This window comes from Ostrinia nubilalis, chromosome 18 (assembly GCF_963855985.1).
Source record: "Ostrinia nubilalis chromosome 18, ilOstNubi1.1, whole genome shotgun sequence".
NCBI lineage: Eukaryota > Metazoa > Arthropoda > Insecta > Lepidoptera > Crambidae > Ostrinia > Ostrinia nubilalis.
In genome coordinates, this window is record NC_087105.1 from 2,608,301 (window position 1) to 2,631,563 (window position 23,263).

Below are 23,263 nucleotides of genomic sequence, written 5' to 3' on the forward strand. Positions count from 1 at the left end.
CAGTGGTCGAGCTGACGGAAGGGGACCCGAGATTGGCTCAGAGGTTAGTGGGACCAACTATTTCTCCTCTGCAGGCAAAATCATTTGGGAAACGTAATTTGGACTTCCGATTAAGATCCCGCCTGGTGTGGCTATTTACACGCCAAACCAGAACCCTAGCCAGACAAAAGGCAGCATCGTAGTCGAGGAGCTAACTAAACTTAATCTTACTATTTTCCCATACCTGGACCCTTTGGGATCGATCTATCTTGTATCATTATCAGTCCCCACTGCAGGAGCACGACTCTTTCTAATTTGTCAGAGACAAATGGAGGATTTGGCTACACTTTCTACGCTACGTTACGTTACGAACCAAACGGTACGTTCGCTAGACTTGCGTTACTTAGGCTGGGTTGCACCATCTAACTTTAACTTTGACAAACGTCAAAAATCTGTCAAACTCCATACAAAAAACACCGGTTATTGTTATGGTTACGGTCAAAGTTAGGTGGTGCAACTCAGCCTTAGTGGAGGAGCCATCTAAACAACCTTATGCCCGTATTCACAAACGATGCTTGCTTAAGTGAAGCAGCAAATCGAACGCACAGCGTTGAATAGAGATCTGTGATTGGTTCGTGTGTCACCCTGTGCGTCCACGCGCACTGTGAGACCTCATAGTAATGTTTGTGAATACGGGCGTTAGACTATAACCATACCTGGACCCTCGATCCTGGAGAGTGTGGGACAGGAGTCCAGACAGGGCGCCTTCTGGGACCGGCCTCGGGACATGCTCGCTCGCTAACAACTCGGCGCATGTAGGCCTGAGGCTTGCGTCGTGGTCGAGGAGCCACCTGAATAAACAAATAAATATGCTAACACTAAAATACTGTAGATGGCTTGATGCGGACAGAGCAAGAACATTTGTAGAAATTCTTAGGGGAGGCATTTTTCCAGCAGTCTATGTCTTACGTGAAACAAACATGGACATTGTACACAGATATAATCATCATCAAATCAGCGCCATCTAGTTCAAAACTGTACAAAGCTCGTACTATGGGTACCAGACCAGGTATCCTTAAAAAGTAAAAAAAAAAACACTTCTCAAGCAAATTATATCTGTCAATTATTGCAGAGACTGCACTGTCATCCGGCTAAGACTCAGTTTCATGAGTCAAATATTGAGTGTTAACGATTTTCAAATATTATACCCAAAAGAAATACATTGTACAGACAATGACACCTCAAGGAGCTATATTACAACAAAATGTATTGTAATCTTATGTGCTGTCGACTATACAAACATAAATCAAATCCAATACCTGATGACATGAATCTGCTTAGCGTTCTCTCTTCTCAGAAAAGACTCCGGCAGCCTAATATCTCTCGTCCGTACTTCGGTCAACACCATCATGCGTTCCATTCCCGTGGTTAGTGGGTGGAACATTTCGAACAGGATGATCCCGAGGGAATATATGTCCACTTTCTGGTTGTATATCACCTTGCCAGAGCCTTGGAGGAGCTCGGGAGCTACGTAGAGAGCTGTGCCGATCTGGATAGGAATACAATATGTTTATGATAAGTGTGTGAAACATGACGCGACCAGTTTGAAACCGATTTGAACTGGTCAAACTGGTCGCGTCATGTGTGGTCTCTCAACGGAATCTACGGCAGAAACTTAGATGCAACTCAAAAGTAACTAGAAGTTGCAGTTTCTTTGCAGTTGCGTTTCACCGTGTGTTCTGGGCCAAAGACTACCTAATTCTAAGCTATGAAAACTTGTACTGTGGAGACCGTAACAGATAAATTTAACCTTTTTTACACGAATAATCTTTAGATAGTTTATAAAAACCACTAGGGGTTGAACTGGGGCTAGCGAATTCACATAAAAATTAGCTTAAATAATACTAAAGCGTACTAATTATGTAAAATATAATATAGAATATGACTAGAAGATACAGTAGTCTGATAACGGATTATACGGGCAGTATGTACTCAAACGTGCGTGTTGAATGGTTATATTTTAAGGGCAGGATCCTTACCTGACCAGTCAATGAGCCTCCAATTTCTTCCTGCTTTGCTTTTTCTGTAATCATAGAGATAACATAAAACAACAGAGTACAACAATTTACTTATTCTGCTTAGCAGTTGGCGCCACTGGACCTGGCACTTGATTGTGGCTAAGACAGTAGCGCCAACTATTGAGTACTTAAACTATTGAAGTATTTGCAATCTTCAAGTTGGCGCCACTGTCGTTTAGGATCCTATCAATAAAGCCCGGTCTGTGAGCACGTAGAATTTTGTCCAATGACCCCAAGCTACCCATCCTTATCGCTCGCGCGTAATTATATTGTTGTCGCGACTGTGCGACGGGCGCCCGCAGTGAGTGTGCGAGCGCGACAGCAACATAATTACGCACGAGCGATAAGGATGGGTAGCTTGGGGTCATTGGACAAAATTCTACGTGCTCGCAGACCAGACTATAGCTAGGATCTTACTTAATATAAAAAATCTGAATAAACTTAAATTTGAATTGAGTTTTAAGCGTGTCACATACTTAGGTTTTAACTAAACCTTACCATCAACAGGGATCGCGGTGAAAGCCTTCGTTGCCAAGCCAAAGTCGCCTATTTTGACATGGTCGTTAGAGTCCAAGAATATATTCACCGGCTTCAAGTCTCTGTGTATCATGCCTCTTTGGTGCACGTGGGCTAGTCCTGGGGATATACAGACATCGTTTCGAATGAGAAAATTACAACTATGAAGGTGTAGTTGCAAAAAAGAATCTGTTACGTAAGGTGCTGTGTGTTTATTGATGTTCATGCACATACTAAATAAAAAAAAATACCGTCTCGGTTTATAAATGTCACACACACATGGCACGTAAATAGCTTTTAAAGATAATAGCAATTCACTAAAGTGCATACTTTTAAGCTTATCGGTTTATTAGTGTTAACCCAAATAGATGATACATTGCATATAAAATATGTAGCTACTACCTTCCGCCCGCGGCTTCGCCTGCGTGAAATTTTGTCTGTCACAGAAAACCTTTATCGCGCGCGTCCATGTTTCAAAAACCGGGATAAAAACTATCCTATGTCCTTTCCCGGGACTCAAACTATCTCTATGCCAAATTTTATCCAAATCGGTTCAGTGGTTTAGGCGTGAAAGTAAGACAGACAGACAGTTACTTTCGCATTTTATAATAATAAAGTATAAATTTCAGGTGATTGTGTCAACTACTTTTTTAAGCCTGCCTGTCCATCAGAGCGGAGCGAAGGAGTAATGCGGAGCGGAGTTGCGGACTTTGAATGTCCATAGACGTGGAGTTAGGTAACGGAGCGGAGCGAGACAGTATGCGGAGCGGAGATTTTGCGGATTATGCGGAGAGAGAATGAATTTAATTCAATTTTTTTTTTTGAACGACTTCGAAAAAAGGAGTAAGTGAAAACAGGAGTTTACACGTAATAATATTTACCTTCAACGATCTCTCTAAACAGCCTCCACGCCCTGAAATGCTCCTGGCTCAGTCCATTGTCTATGGCTTGCCTCAGCGTGTGTTTCTCGCAAAATTCCATCTGTATGTATAGCACTTGGTGTAGACGCACCGATTGTGGGCGGGGCGTTTCTGGAACGTTCTCTGAAGGCACCGTGATTGATTGGTTCTGGGAGTCCGTTTCGAACTCTATGCCGCTGCTTGACTCGTTTTCGGGGCTTAAAAAAAGGTTGCATTATATCTTTGGTTGGTGAAAACATAAATTGTGTAGCAAGGAGTATAATAAAGTATACAGGGTGTTAGGTAAATGGGTATATGAGCCGACACTAGCCCATGTTAACATGGGCATATAAATGGTATGGTGAATTGGTGAAGTCAGAAATTTTATATCATGATTTTATTTTTTTAAATTTTCATACAAAATAAATTTTATATAATCCGATTTGTATGAAAATTAAAATGATTAAAATGAAGATATGAATTTTCTGACTTCACCATACCATTTATATGCCCATGTTAACATGGGCTAGTGTCGGCTCATATACCCATTTACCTAACACCCTGTAGAATTAAATGGATAAAAGAACAGTTTCTCATACAAAATGTCACAATGATTTTTTAGAGAAGTATTCTAAAAGAGTATACCTACAATCACAAGACCAATTTTATTTCCGTTTGGTAATTTGACAAAATTGGTTCATCAATTTAGGCTGAGTTGCACCACTCTTACCGTTACTATAACCATAACCGGTATTTTTTGTATGGAATTTGTCAGACTTTTGCCGTTTGTTAAAGTTAAAAGTAAGAGCCTTAGAAAAACATTTAACAAAATTAAATAGACTGATAAATCACTTTTACATTGATATTTTTTAGAATAGACTAACTGTATTTAGATGGATTAAACCTCCAAGACCCTAATGAATTGATTGCTACTTCACCGAATATGGAATACAGTCGTGTGTGTGAACTTGCACATACAAAAAGTTTACGGTAAAACGAACCGCTGTGTAAAGACTTCTAAACCAAGTAAATGAATGATATGTTGATTTTGATTAGATAGATACTTACTCGATAATATTGTACCAAGGGTCCGGTTCATCATCATCATCCGAGTCTTCACTATCCGACGTGTGTCTCTTCTGGTTGGCTTTCTCTGACATCGTCCACTCCACCTTGATCTCTTGGCCAAGCTTGGCTACCACGTCTTGTAGACTGTCGCCTGGCTTCTTCCTTGGAACAGAAATAGGTTTATTTTGTAGATAAATACACAAACAAAGTTTTGGATGGAAATATATTTTTTATTCGATTGTCTCTTTATCAGATTTTTGCTACAAAAAAAACTTACAATTTTTTTTTATCTATAGCTACAAAGGCTAAATTGGCTAAGGTACGGTAAGTGAATATCTTGTAATGATAGTTGAATGTTTTTTTAATATCTGTGATCCTGACGCCATTTTTTACGAATATAAGACAGCGTGTCTGAGTTTCTTGCGCTGCTTCTTCTCAGCACTGGCCCATTTATTGTCCTGAAGCAGTGGTAGGGTTAATACTGGGACGTGTAAAAGTGCTTTTTTAAAGCCTACTTACAGAAATAAATGAGTTTTACTGAGTTTTTTACTGAGCGCTCCAGGTGGTCAAAAATTTAACTCAAAGAAAAATTCAGCGGCTTTAATCTACAGGGCTAGCAAAATAGATACAATACAATACTCAGCTATTTGACGCTATCCTTACATGTCACAATGTCAAATGACAGTATAGTTTGACTACACTGAAGCGTCTCAGATATGACAGAAGGGCGCTGCTATCAATACTGAGTTTATTAGTACAAACTTTTGCTACTTGACGTTTCAGAATCGTTGGACTATAACGACAACTGGCCAAAAGTAATAATGTCACGTACACACGGCCACACTGTTAACTATCCATTTCAACAACCGTTTTTGCTCTCGCTTTCATCAAATGGTGATTCTTTGCGATAGAACGAGATGACATGACTGGCAATGGGCAGTTAACACTGTTGCCGATAGTACGTCAAGTATGGCTTTAAAAGTCGTAACGTGTAAGCAATTTTAAGCCTTAGGTATTCTTACCTCACTTCAGGCGACTTCACGCTAGCATCTTCCGTATCAATAGTCTCTGTTGTGGTCTCAATCCATGCGTTGTAATACCGCACCACGTTTTCGTGGTTCAGACGCGATAGAAGTTTCACTTCGCGTGTGATTTTCCTGTTCAGCTGGACGCTTTCGGGGTTAAGCTTAACCCTTTTGATCGCGTAGAAACCGCCGTCTAGTTTGTTTTTCACCTGGAAATAATTTTATTAAAGTAGATGATTAGGCGAAGGTAGTTGTTATAGGTACTTATTTACAATCTATCGGTAATCTGTCGACGGTACCTGCAACTTTGTACAAAATCCATAAATAGCGCCATCTAGTCTCAAAATAAGTAAAGCGCGTACTATAGATAATTCTTAGATTCTTTATTTCTTCTTTCTGTTTAGACTCTTTGTGTTTTCGCCTTGAGACAACGCAAGAAAGTTATAAATAATGTGATTTTTTGCAAACTTTTGCGGCTTTTGCCTGATCACCACCACAAATAACCATATTTTATTATGTATTTCTGTATGTATAGGATTTTGATCGTTTGGCTACTTTACCTTCAACACGTCTCCAAAAGCACCTTTCCCAAGCCAAGTGAGGACTTCGAACTCGGCAGTCAGACGGGAATGGCCATTCATAGCTGGACTGACGTTGTGAATCTTTTTCACTGCTTCATCGTCCTGTAAATAATGTATATTGTTTCAGAAAAAATCATCTACTGATGAACCATGGTTTAAAGGTCCTGAATATAGGGTGAAATTATTCAACAAAATATTCAGCATTTGAATTACATAAAAAACCGGCCAAGTGTGAGTCAGACTCGAGCACTAAGGGCTCCGTACAACCGCGACGCTTTTGTTGTTGTATGGGAGCCCTTATTTATTTTATTTTACCTAATTGTTTATTTTCAAAGTGAATATACAAAATATGCTGTGTCAAACGTGTACCTGTTGCTTTAATTTTGTGTTTCGTGGTAAGTAGATAGAAGTAAAGTAAATCCCATCAAAAACAATACTTGTCAAAAAAAACCAAGTCTCGCAACTCAGTTGTTCTACGGTAAAAAGTTGTGAGATCCATGTAATACAAAGTCCAGGCCAGGAAATTTTTAACGTTTTACATAAATTATTGACTTGGCCATCGCACTAAATAATTTAATTTACACGTGTTTTCATGCGATGGCCAAGTCAATATATTTATGTAAAACGTTAAAGATTTCCTGGCCTGGACTTGGTATTACATGGATCTCACAACTTTTTACCGTAGAACAACTGAGTTGCGAGACTTGGTTTTTTGACAAGTATTGTTTTTGATGGGATCTCATTTCTTTTTGTATTTTGTAGACAGCAGTTATGTATCTAGAAAACTGGACCGAAATTGAAAAATTTTACTCGACTTGGCGGTTGCACTACCGTGCCCCCAAATCTCATTTCTTTTTGTATTTTGTAGACAGCAGTTATGTATCTAGAAAACTGGACCGAAATTGAAAAATTTTACTCGACTTGGCGGTTGCACTACCGTGCCCCCAAATATTTTAGTTTTTCCTTGATTCATACACCAAACACTACTTATATTCCAAATTTGAAGCTTCTAGGTCTGCTAGAAGTGCCTTAGAATTTTGATGATCGGTGAGTCAGTCAGTGAGTCAGTGAGTGACAAAATTAAGTAACTTTACCCGTTATAATTCTTAAACTACTGGTTCAAATTGAATGAAATTTTAAATATACCGTGTCTTTACAATGCCTGCATAGCTAATGAAAATTCAGCCTTCTAGTTTTATCCACAACGAAGTTACAGGCGGTTGAAAATTGCCTGAATTGCTTCGAGAAAAGGATGGTACGGCCGTGCCGCTTTTTTGCTCGACTTGGTGGGGCACTGCCGTGCCCCCAGACTACTTATTTAAAATACGTCGTGAAATTACGTAAGAAATAGAGGGTCAAGCAAGAGAAAAAAACAATAGAACGTCTATACATATTGAACGCCGAGAAAAACGAATACATTTTCTTGGTGGCCAGTGTCGCGCGGCCAAGGAGGCGGCCGCACGCAACAAATGAAGTTGACTTAGGGCTTGGAGATACATATCGTGTTTTTTGCAGGATCCCATTTCATAGTATAAATGTTTTAATATTAGCGTTCACACGAACACCCCATTGCAAAGAAGCAGATCCATTCGAATTTGTAATTAGAATTTTAAATACACGTGACATTTGTTGTATGTTGACACGACACACATGATATGTTCACACGACACGACACTCCAGGTTTGCGGAATCCTGCATTATTGGATCCCCAAACTAGATTGATTCATAAAAATCTACATACCTCAGAGCCACTCCCGTTCTCATCTTTCTTGTGGCTGACGATCTGCTTCGCCGGTGCGTCTACCAGGAAGCAGTGGTTCAGCATCTGCTCCGCTGACCATTGCGTATGCTCGTCTTCTGTGAAGCACCTGTAATACAGGAGTTGATAGATAAAAACTAACACACATAATATGTGAAACAATAAGATTTTAAACTTTCGCGATCCATTTCAACTAAAAAAAATAATATAACCTCCTCCTTTTTTGAAGTCGGTTAAAAATAGAAGCTAAGCCGTGAGTACAACTCGTATAAAAAATGAGCGTTGAGACCCGTGTTTCTCTATTTTAACACTTAGCAATACAAAGTTGTAATAGCACTCTTACCAGATTACAGATAGGCGATTATCACACTGCGCCGCGCTCCGCCGCGGTCCGCGTGATTTCATATAAAAAATCCCGCGCGCAGACGCGTTGTCAGTGTGTTGTGCCGCGCGTTTTCTATACAAACTGAGGTACTTGCATACAATGATTAAATCTGTCGTCCCGCGTACCGCGGCGGAGCGCGGCGCAGTGTGATAATCGCCATAATTAAAAACAGTGTGTCATCATGATGTAACCCTATATTATGTCTTTCTTAAGTGCTAAATGCCCAAAGTTTCATCCACGAAGACGCGCCCCACCACTCTTCCGCTAATGTTTGAGTATTATCGGTACACGCTAAATTATATCCATGAGTGCACACGCACACTACAATAATGACGCTCGGATTGCTCGGATCAAACTCCCCGCACCCCGCGCTTCCCTCCACCAAAAATTGGTGGGGCGCGTCTTCGTGGATGAAACGATTTATAAAAAGAATGATGGACATAACTATATTAAGAAATAAATTACATAGTAATGAACATTGAAGAAAAAACAAACGCTAATTTCATATCTTATACAACTTTCATACAAACGCCTAACGTACTAAGATAGCAAGTACAAATTATTTTGACCGATCATGAACCTCCTAAAATACTAAGTTTATTTTTTATATTTTGTTTAAATTACCAAAACTGTAACTTATATTTACTGATACATTTAAAAAATAAGACAAAAAACAATAGATTACTTTAATATAAACAGATAAACTATCGTCGTGCCGGCCGGCAAACCGACTTCGTGACCATTTTGCGAAAAAATTATACTGACACTGACAGTTTACGTTACCTGTCTAACAAAGAGTATTGAATGAGTATGGTCGTACCATTTTTGCCAAAAAAACTACCCGGTAAATGGGGAAACAAAAATTTGTACTTGGGTAAGTACATTAGGCAGTTTTTTTTTTTTTTTTTTTACGATTATTGTGGGAGACTGATGCCTAAACTAAGCTAAAAGAAGCTTGTATTTCAGGTCATCAGGCCCCCTCCACAAACCAACTTCCCAAAAAAATACATCTATACTAATATTATAAAGAGGAAAGATTTGTAACTATTTTTGTATGTTTGTAATGAATAGGCTCAAAAACCACTGAGTGGATTTTGATGAAACTTTACAGTATTATTGTTCATAATCCAGAATAACACATAGGCTATAATTTATGACGATCTGTGACAAACGAAATTTCACCCGTGCGAAATCGCGGGCGGAAAGCTAGTATTATATAAATATAGAAAAAAGAAAACAAAGTATAAAGATAGATACAGGTTATTGCAACAATCAGTTTTACAGTGTCAAAAGCAGAAACAGTTACACTCAACTCGCTTGTTTAAATACGTCTAAAGTGGTACATTTAATAGCATTTCTGTTTCATTATAATTTAGAGTATTCAGCCATTCAGAAGTTAACACTTTACATTTCACTTTCGTTAGCGGGTATATTGTAAGAATTTTATTGATTTTATTATAAAGGAATCCGCCAAGATAGCAAAAGAACTTCTGCGAAAAAGATGTTGAGAACTTGTGAGTTCGTCGGTCCACTGGCAGTTGACGCCTACGTGGTGAACTTTTAGAGGGGTTTTTGTAAGGGACAAGGATGTGCTGCTTGAGCACTATATGCAATATAAACAGTTGGCGCACTGTTAGGACCTTAGCTTGGGTATACAATTGGAACGTGGGATGTCTATATGTGTGAAAGTAGGAGACCTTGAGAATAGCTCGTTGCGTTCTCTCAAGATCAATGAGGTTTGTTTTGGGCGAGCCTCCCCAGGCAGTGATGCAGTAAGTAATCAGTGACTGCACTAGTGCAAAGTAGACCGATTTGCGCACGAACTCATCAGCAACGTGTCTCAGAGTTCTAAAAACATAAATCATTTTTCTGAGCCTACTGTTGAGAGAGTTGATGTGTTCCTGGAATCTGAGATGTTCGTCGATATAGACTCCCAAGTACTTGATACTCTCACAACGGTGAGTAGAATAGAATTTATAGTAAGTTAAGATTAATACAGCTCCTATTATTAAATGTAATTTTTTCGTGAAGATACCATGAGCATTGTTAAAGACACAATAAAGTTATATTTTATTATTATATTATTAATAATGGAAAGTTCTTCTTTACCTCGAGAAGAAGTCCTTCGCCGAGCTTGGCAGGTCTGGCGGCACTTCAAACGCGTTTTCTTCTTGACAAATGATAGACAGGAGCAGGTGTGCGGCCGCGAAGATATCTTGCGATTGCGACTGTCTGGATAGAACAAGATAGGGTAATAAATGAACTTATAAGGTGGACGGACGACCTGAACAAGAAGGCGTTGGATGAAGGCCGCTGCCAACCATGCGATGTAAAAGTCATTGGGGGAGGCCTATGTTCAGCAGTGGAAACAGACGGACGTCCTGTGGCTGAAATGATAATGATAAACTTATAAAACTTGGTTCGTCTCTTTTACGAAAAGCCAGATGCCAGTATGAGCAACAGTGACAGAAAATACGTTAACGTTATGAAATAGCTCAAATATGTGAACAATGTTAGGATTTAAAGAGTCGGCTGTAGCACACACATTATAATATACGCCACATTGGAATAAATGTTTACGCCAGTAAAAGTGACTTTTATAACTTTTATTATTACTAGTAGCAAGTAGTCCCAAGGTACAATGTGGAATAGAAATTAATGTAAATGCTCAGATACCAGAACCATTTTTTTAAATTGATACAGCTTTCATATTTACTATAAGTTATTGACTGTTGATGATTATATTTTGTTGTTAAAATCACATCACTATATTTTACCCGACTGCGCCAGAAGGAGGGTTATGTTTTTTAAATCATACATTTTACAATGACATAAGATTTCTCATCTGTGCAACTTTTTAAAACTAGATTTTAATGATTACATAGTTTGAACCTTATACCTGTCACAATAGATGTCTCCCTCGTGCATTTCAGCGAGCCGCGCATCCAAGCTCGCTCCAACCAGCTTGACCGCGCCGAATTCGTCCACGAACACATTCTCACACCGCAAATCTCTATGCACCACACTCACACTATGCAATTCCTTTAACGCACCAAACAAACCCACCCCCACTGTCCTAACCAACTTCAAACCTTCATAACGGTCACTGATTTTACACTTATTCAACAAAAATTTCAACGAGCACCCTAATACGTAGTCCCTGAATATGAAATACGATTGCTTTGCGGTCCGTTTTGCTTCTTTGACAGTTTCCATGGCTACGTATGGGACTAGGGATGGGTGTTTTAAACGGCACAACACTTTTAGGTCTTGCTGGAGCGATGTCAGCTGACGGTTTCGAGTTTGGAAGTCCGAGGTGGGAGGTATTGACCATTTCTTTGTGATTAAACGCTCGCCGGATTCGTCGTCTATCGCTAGGTAGGTTGTCGAGCCGTTTGAAGAGTGACCTGAAATGAACAAGTGACTTGAAAAGCACAGGCTATAATTCATGTACCGGAATACAATTCCATATGGGGATTAATTGTTTATTAATCTTTCTTTTCATTGTTAATAAATAGGGCGATTTAATGCCATAACATTTATTATTTGCGAGTTTCCCAAAAAATATTGTTAACCAATATTTTACGGAAAAAAAATTGGAACTGTGGGCACAGCTGTGGGTTTGAATCCCATTTACACATTGGGTGCGTTTGGCGGAAAAAAGCACTTGGAAGAGCTTGTAAGCAAAATGACGATCGCTACGGCAGTTTTCGGGGAGGACACGTTTGCTAACTTCAAGCTTTTTTTCTGCTAAACGCCCCCATTGTCTAAAGAGGTCTAGAGGCCATCAACTAAAATAGACGTCATTTTTCTTTGAGACAAAATTGTTATTTTGTGATTTAATAGTACACCTCAACTGATTAATAGTAATTAATTAATTACCCACTAAACTATTCGGCTAAATAAATGCAAAAGTTTATCCATACCTAAACAATTCCCAATGTAAACTTTCTTGTTGTTCCTCTGCATTATCCTGAGGACCTGCGCGCCTTTATTGCACGTGCATACCGCAGCTGTTCTGGTCTTCACTTGCCTGACTGGAGACATCTTGTTATCGGCATAACTGGAAGAATGGAAGATTATAAACAACTACCTGCCCCGAGAGCTTCGTACCACCTATGTTCATCAGAAGTAATGTAGGGTTCTAATGGTGAAAGAATTTTTAAAATCGGTTCAGCACATCCAGAGATTATTCGTTTGAGATGAGAGGTTGTATCACAAACTTTACCTCTTAGGGTGGATTCGACCAAACAAGAGTAAATATTAATCTCAGAATAAATCGTCAATTTTGACATATTATTTGCCATACTGAAACTGTCAATGTGCCAGTTATACCAGGAGTTATTCTCGGATATAATTTTGGTCGAATTGGACCTTAATAATATTAGTAAATTGTATATTGACGTTGACAGAGTTGCACAGCTTGTTATGGAAAGGGCTTTGCTCAGTTTCTATACGAGATCGAATCGGAAATGGAGATCCTTAAAGGAACCAGTCTATAGTACTAGTTTATAGCCACGATAGCCCAACGGTGAAGTGGTCGGACTGGCCGACTCGAGATCCGAGGAACGCGGGTTCGAATCCTACCGCCCACTCGTAATACAAGCTTATTTAGCTTAACACGAGGGGCTAAAGGGACTATTAGTAATTTGTGCAATACAAATTGCTAATTTTTTTTTAAACAGACTGCTACCCACCGGCCAATTTGGAAATCAATGGGGGAGGCCTTTGTTCGGGAGTGGAAGTCCTGTGGCTGAAATGACTACTGGATATGTTATTAACGGACAGATAACTTCGCCTAAGTTCGCCTTTTGTACCGCTTTTTTTTGTGTGTGTAATAAAGATTTTAAATAAATAAATAACTTACTACACTAGTTCTGGAGCGTCCCCTTGTCCGTCGGTACTGTTGTCGAGACTCGTGCTTGACCGGTGCACCCGCCGAGGCGCGCCACGTAGCATCTCTTGCCTTTTCTGAATCTCACTCTTTATTTTTTGCCGCTGGAAAGTGGAGACACAAGGTTATAGAAAATGTTTATTTTATTTTATTTTATTTGGGATAACAAACAATTGCGCAATATTGCAAATACAACTGCTGAACATTAAGTAAACTTATACTATTACGCAACCAGCACTATTATCCTCATAGTAATATTACAAACTTTTTTTTATTTTTTTTTTATGCTAGACAAGGCAGGTATTTGACCGCAATCGCACCTGGTGTTAAGTGAGATGCAGTCTAGGATGGTACATATCTGCCCTGTAAGTGCTTATTCACTCTCGCCTTGAAAACGCCCGGATTATAGTGTTCAGGAAATACAGCAGCAGGCAGCGAATTCCAGTCCCTAGCTGTTCGCATTATAAAGGATTCGTCGAAACGCTTAGTGCGAGCTGGTGGAATGTCGACAATGTAGGGATGGTACGCTAGCCTGCGTCTGGTTCCCCGGTGATGGAAAGGGGCTGGTGGAATTAAGTTGTATAATTCCTTCGCACATTCTCCGAAGTGTAGCCTGTAGAAAACCGTTAGAGAAGCAACTTTACGGCGGTGGTCAAGTTCCTGGAGCGACGCTTCAACAAGGGTCGGGCTGTCGATTAGTCTCCTGGCACGCCTTTCCACCGAATCCAAAGCAGCCAAATATTTCTTGGCAGAGCCGTCCCAGAGGTGGCAGCAGTATTCCATGCAAGGTCGGATCTGTGCTTTATACAGTGTGTCCGGGCTTGTAGTGATCAAACTTTAATGGTGTAATCTATAGACAATTTTATCGATGAAAATACTTCAAATTTGGGGCTTGACCCATTTGTCGCAAAATTACGAGGATTTAAGTTTTTAATTTTTAGTTTTCACCTCTTCCTTCAAAAACAAGTGAAAACGTGGGTAACTTAACATTATTAAGCGAATATTTGATATCATTCGATAGTCAATAAAATTATCTATTAGTAGAAATAGAAAACGGACACAAGTTTCATACATTTTATGGAAGTAAGAATGGATTGAATTAGAAAAAGACATGATTTTTTTCACTTCTTTTTCAGTTATTTTCCAACACAAGAAAAACCAGGTCGTTAAAGTATGTTTTATTTGCATTTTATTATTAGTATTTGAGCTATTCTACAAAACGAATGTAAATTTATTAGTCTACGTCTATTAGTTTCGACGTAATTGTTGAACAAAGATACCCCTTCCCAGCCGGTTCCATAGCGCGTCGGAATAGGTTGTGTGATTATTTCAGGCAGTGCATTTTCGCATGTTAGCAGCGCTATGGAACCGGCTGGGAAGGGGTATCTTTGTTCAACAATTACGTCGAAACTAATAGACGTAGACTAATGAATTTACATTCGTTTTGTAGAATAGCTCAAATACTAATAATTCAATGCAAATAAAACATACTTTAACGACCTGGTTTTTCTTGTGTTGGAAAATAACTGAAAAAGAAGTGAAAAAAATCATGTCTTTTTCTAATTCAATCCATTCTTACTTCCATAAAATGTATGAAACTTGTGTCCGTTTTCTACTTCTACTAATAGATAATTTTATTGACTATCGCATGATATCAAATATTCGCTTACTAATGTTAAGTTACCCACGTTTTCACTTGTTTTTGAAGGAATAGGTGAAAACTAAAAATTAAAAACTTAAATCCTCGTAATTTTGCGACAAATGGGTCAAGCCCCAAATTTGAAGTATTTTCATCGATAAAATTGTCCATAGATTACGCCATTAAAGTTTGATCACTACAAGCCCGGACACACTGTATAACTGCAGCCTTTGCTTATTGGAGAAGTACTGCCTTGCCCTCGAGAGGATACCAAGTTTTTTGGCAGCAGTTTTCGCTATGGATTCGATGTACTCGCCAAAGTTCAACTTGCTGGACATTTCGATACCCAAAAGTTGGAGTCGCTCGGTGATTTTAACAGGCACACCTCGGAATGTTGGAGCCAGACGAAATGGACTTCGTTTGGCGGAGAACAGACACGCCTGTGTTTTGGACGCGTTAAATTGGACCAGATTGGCATCGCCCCAATCAGAGACATCCTGAAGGGCCAAATTTAAGCGTTCGATAAGGGACTCACGACAAGACTCGACCTCACGCCTGCTGGCTTTTGCGCTGGAAAGATATTTGGCTGTCACTGTTGTGTCATCTGCATACCCAAAGGTACCGGGTTTGAGCAGATCATTGATGTGCAGTAGAAACAGTGTTGCAGACAGCACCGATCCTTGAGGGACGCCAGCGTCAATAGGTTGCTGACTAGAAGTGTAGCCCTCAAGGACTACTCTTATTGATCGTCCCACAAGGAAATCGGAGATCCATTTGCATAAGCCAGCAGGGATTCCAAAAGATGGAAGCTTGTTTATTAGGCTGCCGTGCCAGACTCTGTCAAACGCCTTTGATACGTCCAGTGAAACGGCAAGGGCTTCTCCGTGTTTCTCAATGGCCTCGCTCCATAAGTGTGTGGCATACACGAGAAGATCGCCTGTAGAACGACCATACCGAAACCCATACTGACGGTCGCTAAGTAGGTCATTTTCTTCAAGGTATGACAGGAGTCGGCCATTGAGGACACGTTCCATTATCTTGCAGAGTATAGACGTAACAGAGATGGGTCTATAATTTGTTGGGTCAGCACGACTGCCCTTTTTAGGTACGGGCTGTACATTTGCAAGCTTCCATGATCTAGGGACTAGTCCAGTCTCAAGTGAGAGTCTATACAGGCGTGTCAGAATAGGAGACAACTCCGGCGCACAGTTACGCAGGACTATTGCTGGAATTCCGTCGGGTCCACTGGCTTTATTTATGTCAAGAGAACGCAAGACATTTAAAACCTCTCTCTGCCGTATGCGGACCTCACGCATGGTGGTAGAGGCAGGTGGTAATGAGGGTGGTATTTTTCCTGCAACGTCAAGACGCGAGTTATCAGCGAACAGGGTGGCAAAAAGGTTCGCTTTTTCCTCAGCAGAGTGAGCCAGTGAGCCATCAGGTTTCAGCAGTGGTGGCAGGCTGGGGCGACAGAAGTTGGATTGGATGGCCTTGGCAAGGGACCAAAACGCCTTGGACCCGGCTGGGTATGAAGCAAGTTTGGTGCCAATGCGTCCAATATGGTCGTAGCGAGCCCTGCGTAACGCCTTTTTGCAAGACTTGGAGGCTTGGTTATAGGCTTTCTTCAGGTTGCGAGTTTCAGGTGAGCCGCGCGTTCGAGCATCAGCCCATGCCAGAAAAGCTGACTGCTTACACGCTTCAGCAAGACGGCAATCAGCATTGAACCAGGGGCGAGCTTTGCTTCCTGAGGCGACGTCTGAGTAAGGAATGAAGAATTCCATACCCTGACGTATAACCTCTGTTATAGCATCGGCGCAACTCGTTGGGTCTCGAGAAGAAAAGCATGCCGGCCTCCAAGGGAAAGATGCGAAAAACTGACGCATCTCGTCCCAATCTGCTGACTTGTATCGCCATACTCGTCTTACTCCACAAGGGCCACGATCGGATGGGGAGTATGTCGATACAGTTTTCACCAGGCAGTGGTCAGAAGTTCCAAGAGGAGCTGTAACCATGATGGAATATCTGTCTGGATCAGATGTCAGCAGAAGGTCAAGGCAATTGGCTGTGTGAGTGTCGACGTCCGGGACCCTGGTCGCACAGTCTATCAATTGGGAGAGATCCAGTGTCAGAGCAAGTTTACGTACCTCTCTCCCGGCATGGTCGGTCACCTGGTATGGAAAGAGCCATTCCTGGTGGTGTGCATTGAAGTCTCCCAAAATGACTAACTGCGCAGAAGGGTATCGGGCTAGTGCCTTATCAGCTGATTGGCTGAGGTAGTCGAACAGCCGGGTTGTCTCAAGGTCTCCGCTGTGCGAACGGTAAACACAGGCATAGAGTAATTTCTCCAGGCCCGTGTCGACTAAAGCCCAAATAACAGAGAATCCGGGAACCTCCAGGCATTTGAGACGTTTAATGCAAATGTCGTCACGAGCATAGACGCAAACTCCCGCCCGGGCTTGAAATTTATGTTCCAATGTGTACCCAGGGTAGAGCAAGTACGCCGCGTCAGCTGGACATTTGATCTGTGTCTCTGTGAGGAACAGCAGCTGCGGTTTTTCAGTCTCAAGGTGGTGGTGGACTGCAGAGAGATTGGAGTGCAGCCCTCGTATGTTGGTGAGGTGCACTTTGAGTGGGAGGACGTGCAACCGCTGTTTAACTTTTTTCCTTGTTCTGTGTACCATTTTATTATTTATTGAGAGTGAATAAGTGGAAGGAGTATGGCAGTTGAGCGAGGCGTTTTCATGTACGCCCGGAGAGGCAGACGGGGTTAGCAGACCGTTTAGAGCCTGACCTGGAGACCGCGGGGACGCCCGAACCCCCCCAGAGATGGCCACCTGGTCCTCCCGTCCGGTCGCCAACCGGCAAGGTGGAGCATCCTGGGATTTTTCGCTAGGTGGCGGGGCAGCCTTTCACGTGTGGCTGGCAAGCTACTTGGGCCCCCAACTTCCTGCGGTCAGCCAGCGGTGCACTGTGCTTCGGATCCCGCTAGCCTCCAGAATCAGGCGCCCGATGCGCCTACCCCGCTAAACTCAGAACGGCGATGTCACAATCTACGCAACTGCTCGGACCCATACTCCCGAAACGGCTTCCCCAGAACACGCTCCGGAACACGGTGTAATCCGTTTGGCGGTGCGGCTTAGTCTGGGGGGTGGTAACCAGCCTCGGCCGACGCCTACCACCGGAAATTGGCTACTCATTTGGCACCACCCAGGGGTCACTTGTGGGGTCTCAAGGGTAAACCCACGGAAGCGAGTAGCATTAACCCCCTAAACTTATTTTGGTACAAGCTAACCAAGCAAACAAACAGTGTTATTTATGTGCTTTAACTTAATGCAGAGAAGAGAAAAAACAAATACAATGTTACACCCGTAATCACAAACATTAGTCTGAGTTGACGCACAGGAGGGTCCTAAAAACCTATTCACAGACAATACGCTATTTGTTCGTATTTGCATAGCGTTGCTGCTTTACTTAAGCAATCGGCGTTTGTGAATACGGTGTTAGTGATCGAGCTAACTGACCAGAGAGTCGACGTGACGACACGTTAGCTAGGTGCGCAGTTAACTTTTTTTTTTATGCATAACTCGACGAGATTGTAGGTGTTTCATAAAATGCATTTATTTTGAGTATTAGGATTTTAAAGAGCACATTTCAAACTTAATTTGTTTGCATTTGTTTGCATGAAGTCTCACTCAAGCAAGATGTATGATGCAATAATCCCAACTAATATTATAAATGCGAAAGTAACTCTGTCTGTCTGTCTGTCTGTCTGTCTGTCTGTCTGTCTGTCTGTCTGTCTGTCTGTTACGCTTTCCCGCTTAAACCTCGCAACCGATTTTGATGAAATTTGGCATAGAGATAGTTTGAGTCCCGGGAAAGAACATAGGATAGTTTTTATCCCGGTTTTTGAAACAGGGACGCGCGCGATAAAGTTTTTCTGTGACAGACAAAATTCCACGCGGGCGAAGCCGCGGGCGGAAAGCTAGTGATGTAATAATACTTAAAATTCATTCATCTTTGTAAATGCCCTCTATTGAAAGTTACAAAATGATTTAATATTAATTAATTATTCTTAAATGCCATGTATGTAAATTGGTACATAAGGGAACTTAATGCCATAAGGCAATTATTGTCTACCAGTCAACTCCTGGGCTAAAGAGAGAAAAAAATTGTTCTCTTAAATAAAGTTTTGTTGAAATTTTTTTATAAAAAACCATAAAGTAAATACAATAACAGAATATTAATTTGCACCGTTGCAGATGGACGTGCCATCAGCAAACAATTATTAATTTATTTTTACACTAAATAAAATCAGTGTCGTGCATACATCGCATAAATCTGTGTCAGCGCGTGTTAGTCATGCAGTCATTGACATACTTTACCTGGGTTTTAGTGTCATTGTGAATACTAAATACGAGAATGGAGAGTCCCTTTGGTAGGAGCACCAGGACCAGTCGCAGCCCCCCTCCACCACAACATAAACCACAAGCTAAGGTAGCCCAACCCCCCACTGAGTCGAACATTGAAAGTACTGTATCGACCCAGGAAATACAAAAATGGCTTTCATCAATTGAGAATTGCCTGAGTGAGATATGCAACATATCTGCTGAGGGAAAGATGAACACTGAGCAGAAACTGAAAATCAACAACTATAGCAGAAATGTCATGGGAGGTGTATCTCAGTTAGCCGTACAATATCAGTGTCTGAAACAAAGATACATCTCAGCCCAACTGACTATCAATGCCTTAACGGACCAAAAAGAGACGTCAAATCAAATTGGGGAACAGATTCAGGACCTGAAAGAATGCATACGTACTGCCCCCCAAGTTCAACCACCTAGCTTATCTTTCGCTGACGTGGTACGAACTACCAAACATACGATCGCACGACCTTCGAGCACCAGCACTTTGGCCATTTACCCAACTAGCAAAGATAAGTCGAGCGAAGACACGAAAAAGCTCATTCAAACAATAATCAAGCCCGAAGAACTTAAACTGCATATACGCGGAATGAGAAAAACCAAAGAGGGAGGTGTTATTATTAGCGCTGAAGGTAAGGATGACCTTGAGAAGCTCAAGCAGTCAGAACAGCTGAGAACCTCGGGCCTGAAAATTGAAGAGACCACAAAACGGATGCCAAAAGTTATATTACTAGGAGTGCCCGCCAATACCCCCGAAAAGGAACTTCTGGAATGTTTATTTGAGCAAAATATTTCGGGTAAACATCAGCATATAGAGCGAGAAGCGTTCTTAGCCAAGGTAAAACTTAGCCACAAATCCGGCAAAAAAGATGCGAGTCACTGTAACTACATACTTGAACTACCCTCTGACCTCCGAAAGCTTATTATTCAGCAGGAAAGGGTTTTCATAAATTGGACCTCATGCCCAGTACGGGATTATACAATTGTGACCAGGTGTTTCAAATGCCAACAATACGGGCACTCGGCTAAATATTGTCGAGAGACTGAATCCACCTGTGGGCACTGCAGCCACGTCGGGCATTCAATTAAAGAATGCCCAAAGCAACAAGAACCTGCCAATTGCGCTACGTGTCGGCGATACAACAAACCGAGCCAACATAAAACAGGAGATGAACAATGTCCCGCTCGGAAAACTGCTGAGGCTCGATATCTGAATTCCATAGACTATGGAGGCGCCTAGAGCGCCACACAACCAGTTCTACAAGCACAGGGATGGGTAATATATCACCTGATTTTATTAAGGACATAGACTCTTCTTACGAATTTGAATCAATAGTATGTGACCCACATTCATGCTCGTCCTATTTATCTAATAATAATATTAAAAGTAGTCTTAACATTTTCATGCAGAATATTCGTAGCATCAATTGTAACTTTAATGGAATGTTAGCGATACTTAGCCAAATTAATGTGGAAATAGACATGTTAGTCTTAACTGAATGCTGGCTCACCTCTTCCCCTCCAATTCCTCAGCTACTAGGGTATGATTCGTACGTAACTAACAAAACTAATATTTTACAAAACGACGGCGTAACTCTGTACATTAAAAGTAATTTGAGCAAGGTCTCTGTGGAGGAACCCGACATAGTGGATGCAAATTGTCTCATAGCAAAGATAGGGACAGATACGGCAATTGTAGCTATATATCGTTCACCATCATATCATAATATTACCAATTTCCTACAGTCATTGAATCAAATTTTACAACAAGTATCAAACTTTAAAAATGTATTCATTATGGGCGATATAAATATCGACATCAAACTCGGCAATATCGAAAGTAGGTCACAGGAATACCTGACCTTTGCAGCTTATCTAGGTTTCCTACCTACTCATCTCCATCCCACTAGGTCGGGTAACTGCTTAGACCATATATTAGCAAAAAGTATCATCCCACTACAAACTTTAGTACTAACTTCCTCATTGACCGACCACAATTCCTTGCTGTTGTGCTTAGAAAAGCGCTACCAAAAATCTTACAGTATGCCGAAACGATCAACTATGTGTGCTCAATCAGCGCTCCATGACCTTGAAAACTTAGATTTAACGCCTTTTTACAGTTCAGATGACGTCAATACATCGGCCAATTATCTTATAAATTCACTAAAAAAGATAATTGTACAAAATACACGGACTGTATATTCAACCAGTAGTTCCAAAATTAAGAAACCATGGATAACTCCAGGTCTTCTGCGCTGCATAAGACATCGAGACAAACTTCATAAAAAATACACAAGAACACCAGACAGTGAAACTCATAAAATAATTTATTTTAGGTATAGAAATTTCTGTAATAATCTTTTAAAAAAATTAAAGCGTCAGTATGAACGTGACGAAATTCATAAAGCAGGTCATGACAAAAAGAAATTGTGGAAAGTCATCAAAAATATCACCTACACTACTAACACCAAATCTTCCGCTCGGCAACTAATCACGAATTCCGCCTCGGCTGCACAATCCGTAAATTGTGTAAACAAGTTCTTTACTAATATAGGCAAAAATCTCGCTGAAAAAGCTAAACTAAATTGCACGCAACTTTTTCCCTCTATGCAAAACCCTTCCAAATTACAAACATTACACTCGTTTGCCCTATTTAACACTGACGAGGCCGAAGTTGAGCAAATTATCATGACGCTGAAGAATGACTGTGCGTCAGGAATTGACAAAATCCCCTGCTCTTTTATTAAACAATTCAAAAAACAACTTACTCCTCCGCTCACACATCTTTTCAATCAATGCATGTCGAAAGGAATTTTTCCCAACGTACTAAAGAAAGCAATAATACGACCCATACATAAAAGTGGAGATAAAACCTGTATGAATAACTACCGCCCAATAGCTTTACTGCCATCCATTTCCAAGATCCTTGAAAGGCTTATTTATAACAGACTCTTAAATTATTTAGAAAAAAATAAACTTTTGGCAGACACTCAATTCGGTTTCAGACCGAATAGGTCTACTGATGACGCAGTACATGAGCTCACCAATTACATTGCGAGACAACTAGACTCAGGTAATAAATGCTTAGTCATCTTCCTTGATCTTGCAAAAGCTTTCGATACAATTTCGATACCAATGCTTCTAAAGAAATTATACGACCTCGGTATTAGAGGAATTCCTCATACTCTAATCAAGGATTATCTTTCGGAAAGAACTCAACGTGTAATTATAGATGATGAAGTGAGTGAAGAGTTAACTGTCGAATATGGGGTTCCACAGGGTAGCATACTGGGGCCGCTGTTATTTCTCACGTATATCAATGACCTATGCCTACTTCCACTTCCCGACAACAAAGGGAAAATAATATCGTACGCCGATGATACAGCTCTAATGTTTAGCGCAAACACCTGGAGTGACGCGTTCGCACAAGCTCAACTCGGTTTCGACTCTGTCAATCAGTGGCTTAAAAACAACTTACTAACCCTTAATGTAGATAAAACTAAGTTCATAACATTCTCCTACAATGCTTTCTCGCAGCCTACCTCAAACTTATACTCCATTAAAGCCCATTCCTGCACTAATTCTCAACAAGCATGTGCATGCCCTTATTTAAATAGTACTGATAATATGAAATACTTAGGTCTAATCATTGACAAACACCTGAACTTTAAAGCTCACGTCGAAGCTCTCACATCTAGAGTCAGAAAATTGATATTTGCCTTCAAAAATCTGAGACACGTGGCTAAGGGTCCTCTTCTCAAAACTGTCTACCTCACGCTATGTCAGTCATTAATTACTTACTGTATTACATCCTGGGGAGGCACGCATAAAACTACACTAATACGCTTAGAAATTGCTCAAAGAGCTGTTCTGAAAGTAAGCACTTTCCGACCAACACGCTTCCCTACAGTAGAGCTTCTTACGAAATGCGACGTTCTATCAGTACGTCAACTTTTCGTATTACTAACAATCCTCAAAAAACACTCACTAACTCCCTTTAATCCCGACCTCAAAGCCAA

At 40.8% G+C, this 23,263-nt stretch overlaps 1 protein-coding gene across 1 annotated transcript in view; it reads right to left on the bottom strand.

Annotated features, from left to right (window-relative positions):
* The window catches only part of LOC135080804 (eIF-2-alpha kinase GCN2), a 44,351-nt gene that overhangs the window by 18,877 nt on the left and 2,211 nt on the right, over positions 1-23,263 (bottom strand). The window contains exons 4-16 of the mRNA XM_063975527.1: positions 13,158-13,288; positions 12,217-12,353; positions 11,190-11,697; positions 10,400-10,522; positions 7,888-8,014; positions 6,126-6,248; positions 5,563-5,774; positions 4,541-4,702; positions 3,455-3,690; positions 2,556-2,693; positions 2,019-2,062; positions 1,299-1,528; positions 696-830 (exon numbers count right to left, since the gene is read on the bottom strand). Coding sequence (XP_063831597.1) covers positions 696-830; positions 1,299-1,528; positions 2,019-2,062; positions 2,556-2,693; positions 3,455-3,690; positions 4,541-4,702; positions 5,563-5,774; positions 6,126-6,248; positions 7,888-8,014; positions 10,400-10,522; positions 11,190-11,697; positions 12,217-12,353; positions 13,158-13,288 — 2,306 coding nt within the window. The remainder of the gene's footprint in view (positions 1-695; positions 831-1,298; positions 1,529-2,018; positions 2,063-2,555; positions 2,694-3,454; positions 3,691-4,540; positions 4,703-5,562; positions 5,775-6,125; positions 6,249-7,887; positions 8,015-10,399; positions 10,523-11,189; positions 11,698-12,216; positions 12,354-13,157; positions 13,289-23,263) is intronic.